This window comes from Malaya genurostris, chromosome 2 (genome assembly GCF_030247185.1).
Source record: "Malaya genurostris strain Urasoe2022 chromosome 2, Malgen_1.1, whole genome shotgun sequence".
Lineage (NCBI taxonomy): Eukaryota > Metazoa > Arthropoda > Insecta > Diptera > Culicidae > Malaya > Malaya genurostris.
The window spans coordinates 8,974,637-8,979,787 of NC_080571.1; the positions used below are offsets into that span (position 1 = coordinate 8,974,637).

General features: G+C 41.1%; 2 protein-coding genes across 2 annotated transcripts; one reads left to right on the plus strand and one right to left on the minus strand.

Annotated features, from left to right (window-relative positions):
• Positions 1-526: 526 nt before the first annotated feature.
• Positions 527-2,273, plus strand: LOC131432387 (alpha-amylase A-like). Its single transcript, XM_058598620.1, has 3 exons — positions 527-735; positions 790-2,109; positions 2,171-2,273. The coding sequence occupies exons 1-3, from the start codon at positions 547-549 to the stop codon at positions 2,180-2,182; spliced, it is 1,521 nt and encodes a 506-aa protein (XP_058454603.1). The 5' UTR covers positions 527-546; the 3' UTR covers positions 2,183-2,273.
• Positions 2,274-3,985: 1,712 nt separating this feature from the next.
• On the minus strand, positions 3,986-4,737 carry LOC131427689 (uncharacterized). The gene is made up of 3 exons (XM_058591103.1): positions 4,650-4,737; positions 4,437-4,592; positions 3,986-4,369 (listed from the first exon to the last, which is right to left on the minus strand). Exons 1-3 carry the CDS (start codon positions 4,725-4,727, stop codon positions 4,067-4,069), a joined length of 537 nt encoding a protein of 178 aa, XP_058447086.1. The 5' UTR covers positions 4,728-4,737; the 3' UTR covers positions 3,986-4,066.
• Positions 4,738-5,151: the final 414 nt, after the last annotated feature.

The window sequence follows — 5,151 nt, forward strand, 5'->3', positions numbered from 1 at the left end:
ACATTCTCCTCTTCGTCCGATTTGAAATGAGGCTTTCACTTCCGGGAGAAAAGTAGAAAGCTCAGTACGAAATGCTTTGAAGTCGGAAATCATCACCGTCACTGGTGGCATAGATTGTTGTTTCTTCCCAGAACGGCAAGCGTCCATTTTGGGAATTTTTGAAGAATTTTCTTCTATGTCGCTACAATCGGACTCAGGAAGAATTTCGTAAATATTGTTAGACGGCATAGGATCAACGGAAGGGAAATCCGTCCGTTGTCTTTTATTTTTACATTCAGATTCTATAAGATCGTGAATGTTATTAGAAAAATGTTGAATAACGGATTGTGATTTATTCCGTATTGAATTATTTTTAGCCTTAGGCTTGTTGCCTTTCCGATTGGACACAGGCAGCGTCGTTAACTAATCGCTATTTCACCTTCTGCAATCACTCAACAATCTTATCGTAGCTCCATTGTTGGTTTCGATAACAGTTTGCTATAAAAGTTTTAGCAAATCCATCGCAATTCTTCAAACTTCAGTACGGTTCAGTTAATTTCGGTCGCGATGAAGTTCTCGGTAACGGCAATTTTCCTATTCACTGTTTTCTCGACAATCGGGCATTTGCGGGCTCAGCATGATCCCCACTTCTGGACTGGACATAGCACAATTGTGCATCTTTTCGAGTGGAAATACTCCGATATTGCACAGGAATGTGAACGATGGTTGGGACCCCGTGGTTTCGGTGGTATTCAGGTCAGTATTCTGCATCGTGAATGGAAGCATACTGAGCTCGTCTATTGTTTGTAGCTTTCGCCAGTAAACGAGAATGTGATTGTAGCACCGCCGGCAAGTGACAACAATCGTCCTTGGTGGGAACGCTACCAGCCAATTTCGTACAAGCTGACCACACGATCGGGAACCGAAGCGGATTTCCTGGACATGTCACAACGATGTAATGCTGTCGGTGTGCGACTGTACGTTGACATCATCATCAACCACATGGCAGCTCATCCGGATGACGGCAGCACAGGACATGGTACTGGAGGTTCTACTGCTGTCCCACAGGATCGCGATTTCCCTGCGGTTCCTTACATATTGTCGGATTTCAATCCATCCTGTGAGATTACCGATTGGAATGACGCGGAGATGATTCGGAATTGTGAACTGTTTGGATTGCCTGATCTAGACCAGAGCATTGAAACGGTCCGAAATGAATTGGTAGCTTTCATGGATCATTTAATCGATCTGGGTGTAGCAGGATTCCGCGTTGATGCTGCCAAACATATGTGGCCAGCAGATTTGGAGGTTATTTATGGTCGATTGAAGAATCTAAACACTGATTTTGGCTTCTCGGCGGGAGCGCGTGCTTTTATGATGCAAGAAGTGATTGATAATGGCGATCACGAAGTAGTTCGTAAGTACGAATACAACCACCTGGGAACGGTTACGGAGTTCATGTTTTCGTACTACATGGGTCGGGCGTTCCGCGGAAACGATGAGCTTGTTTGGCTGGAATCTTTTGGGGAAGACTGGGGACTTCTTCCGTCGCGCGATGCACTGGTTTTCGTTGATAATCACGACAATCAACGTCATGACTTTGGCACGATATTAACCTACAAACTACCGAAGCCCTATAAAATGGCAGTTGCTTTCGGAGCTGCTTATCCGTTCGGCCAGCTGCGCATCATGAGTTCATTTGCCTTCGATGACCTTGACATTGGGCCGCCTATGGACAGTAATGGCAACATCATATCTCCCTCGATCAACACCGATAACACCTGCGGAAACGGTTGGGTATGTGAGCACCGCTGGCGGCAGATTGCCAATATGATCAAGTTTAGAAATATTTGCTGGGACACGCCGATAGCGAATTGGTGGTCGAATGGTGAAAACAAGATTGCTTTCTCCCGCGGCAGTCAGGGCTTCGTGGCGTTCAATAATCAGGGAGTCGATTTCCTGGAGGTATTGCAAACGGGTCTCGCTCCTGGTATCTATTGCGATGTTATCTCGGGAGATAAGGAAGGCAATTCGTGCACGGGCAAAAAAATCACGGTGCTGGAAGATGGCCGGGCCTCCATCCACATTGCACATGACGCGGAGGACGGCGTGTTGGCGATCCACGTAGAGGTAAGTTCGTCTTTGTGGTTTCTTCGAACAGTATACAAAAATTTCCTATGATTATTTGCAGTCACGGCTGTGATATTGGACGATGCGCTTTGGAGTGCTTATTAAGAGTCAGTGTTGATGTGGAATAATGTATAAATAGAAATGTGTATTTGTGAATTCAAAAAGTTTTTGAACTATCAAGTGATTTTATCATCAAAACGCTATTCTTGTTATATTTATAAAAACAATTGATTCAGTACTTAGGCCTCCGTCATGAATAAGAACAAAAAAAAAGTTATAAAAAGTTTGGTGCCAAGGTTTTAGATTTTTATTCGTTTTGTTTTGCATTTTCGCTCTGTTGTTCCGGAACCAGATGTCGCATCCCAGCAAAAGACAATAGCAGTTTATGAGACCATAAATCCTATCATTCGGGTCTAAATTTGTGAAAATCTACTAAGCCGTCTCTGAGAAAATGTACCTAAATAACTGGGGAAACGTGCCACTCTGATTCCTGTACTTTCGAAACCGGGAGCTAAGAATCGGTATAGCTGAAATTGGTTCGTTTGGTCAGCAACTAACATAACCTATAAATTGAAACTCTTTTGAGCCAAATTAAGAAGATTTTTTAACGTTTTTTGCATTATCGCGCTACAAAGACTGTCCCAGAAAGTATGGACGCAACCAAAAACCGCTGCCATTTCGCAATGGTTCCAGAATCTGTCAATTTTTATGACTGCGTCCTGTTGTTTACACTATTCTGTAACCACTTGTGCAGTTGTTTATTCGTATTTATTAGTTTGATTCGAAATGCATGGACTTTCAGCAGAAAAACGTCGGAATACTTGTGTACAAATGGTGCACAGAACGCGGACTGTCATTGAGAAAGGTAGCAAAAATGGAAGGAGTAAGTGAAAAAGCCATGCGAAATGCAATCAGGAAGTTCGGTGAGGATAACATCTTTGAGGATGAACCGGAAACGGATCGAATAAAAGGTCCTGCTAACCCTCAGTTGGATGAACGTATACTGACGGCGTTCGAGCAAAAGAAGGCGGTTTCAGTTCGGGATGTGGCCAAAAAAGTGGGCACTTCGAAGTTAAATGTTCTTCGTGCTAAAGAACGTTTGAATCTTCGAACCTATAAGAAGCAGAAACAACCAAAACGTAGTCCGAAACAAGAAGCATCGATCTGGCCGAGGGTTCGAAAGCTGTACAATATGATTCATGCTGGAAATTTGAACTGCATAATCATGGACGACAAAACCTACGTGAAACCCGATTACAAATCCTTGCCGGGACCACAATATTATACGGTGCGAGAAGGGCAAGTGTTAAACCAGTACGAGACATCGATCGAAGTCGAAAAATTTGGTAAGAAAGCTATGATCTGGCGAGCAATTTGTAGCTGCGGTAAGAATTCGAAACCCTTCATCACCACTGCTTTAATGAACAGCGAAATATACATAAACGAGAATGTTTTCTCCTTGGATATTAAAATTATAATTAGGTCTAGCATGGCTCACGTCTTAAGAAGCAAAATAAATCGTTACAACCTATAAATTTGGTTATCTCTACTAGTGGTTTTGTGTGATATTCTTATAATCACAGACATACTTACTTCCCCTAACCACTCTCTATGTCTGCATGTCACCCAAAGGCGCTCGTTCTCACCGTCTTCATGCTTACACAAACATATTCAAATTTGCTATGTTGCTATAACATAACTCAGGATAGCCAAGTAAGCAAAATTGTATAAAATTATTAGATTCAAAAATTTATATTTCACTTCAAAACTAAATACGTTATGCTCAGAAATGTGTTGTTGAATATGTTGTCATTTTTTTCTTCACGAGAATGAATTCATGAAATTCGTGACCAATTTCTTTATGAATATTTCTGACTTTGTTTCGAAATTCGGATCGATGAATGTACAAACTGAGGAATACAAAAATTGATCTATTTGTGTCCCAGTCCACAAAATATTATTTAACCGAAAACTTCACTTGGTATGCGATAATCTGTTTCCCTTCATTATTCGTCATCCTTCCTACAAACACGTACTGATCGCTCATCATTGTCGGTGGCAGATCATGTTCCTTTATCTCGAAGTTCTTGATCGTATATTTAGCCCTCTCTAGCGGACATGTTCCGACCGGAGGCAGATTGGATGCGCTACGAAAGGCATCCGCAATTGGGTGCTTCATATTCAAAAACTTGCAAAATGTTGATTTTCCGGCGACGATTATTGCTCCTTTTCCACTGTTGCCTCTGACACTGTACATCACCTGTCCGGAATGTCATTTTTTCCGAGAATTATCAACTGATGAGACTTAGTAGAAATCAATACCTCACCTCATTTTCGTTACCCAAATTCTGGTACAACTCGAACTCACCGGAAATTGCAAATCTGTTTCGGCTCTTTCGGCTCACCCGGACGGAACCCACTGTGATATAACTAGTGTCAAAGCCCGGTTCAGGTTCGAATGAATCGATTGATATTTCCTGCATCTGGAATGAGTAATTAATAAAATAAAACTTGCAAAACTTAGAATCCAACCAACCAACCAATCCATTGACTACGGAGTTGATGAAATAGTGCCGCAAAGCTAGAAATACTGCCAGCAATAATGGAAAATTGTTCATTTTGAATGACGGTCTGATACCAAATGTATATCGAGAAAATATTTCTGCCTTTTTGTACGTCGGATATATTGCGTGTCAATTGTAGATTGAAGCAGATACTCAATTGAAGTGTAACACATGTTAATATTTATATCTTTTCCTCGGTAATTAATTATGTTTTTACAGCACGCAACTTGAAAAAAACGTCATATTCAATGAATATCAATTCAATGAGTATTGTGTTGCACTGAAAATAGTGAACACTAAATAATTTATAATCTTTTCGCTGATAATTAATGTGCGAAGCTGAAGACCTTCAATCACAATCACAGCTTATCTAAGTACATAAAACTCAACGACTTTTTCGTGTAGAAAAAAATGTATTCACTGCGAAAACTGACTTTTGAATCGAGGGTTGAATGTCATATACCATTTGAATCAGTTC

Bases quoted from the DNA above. Each gene is read 5' to 3' on its own strand.
- LOC131427689 (XM_058591103.1), bottom strand. From the start codon at position 4,727: ATGAACAATTTTCCATTATTGCTGGCAGTATTTCTAGCTTTGCGGCAC. The intron at 4,593-4,649 runs GTTGGTTGGTTG...TACTCATTCCAG, and splicing joins ACTCCGTAGTCAATGGATTG to ATGCAGGAAATATCAATCGA. The intron at 4,370-4,436 runs GTGAGGTATTGA...CATTCCGGACAG, and splicing joins ATTTGGGTAACGAAAATGAG to GTGATGTACAGTGTCAGAGG.
- LOC131432387 (XM_058598620.1), top strand. From the start codon at position 547: ATGAAGTTCTCGGTAACGGCAATTTTCCTATTCACTGTTTTCTCGACA. The intron at 736-789 runs GTCAGTATTCTG...TATTGTTTGTAG, and splicing joins GTGGTTTCGGTGGTATTCAG to CTTTCGCCAGTAAACGAGAA.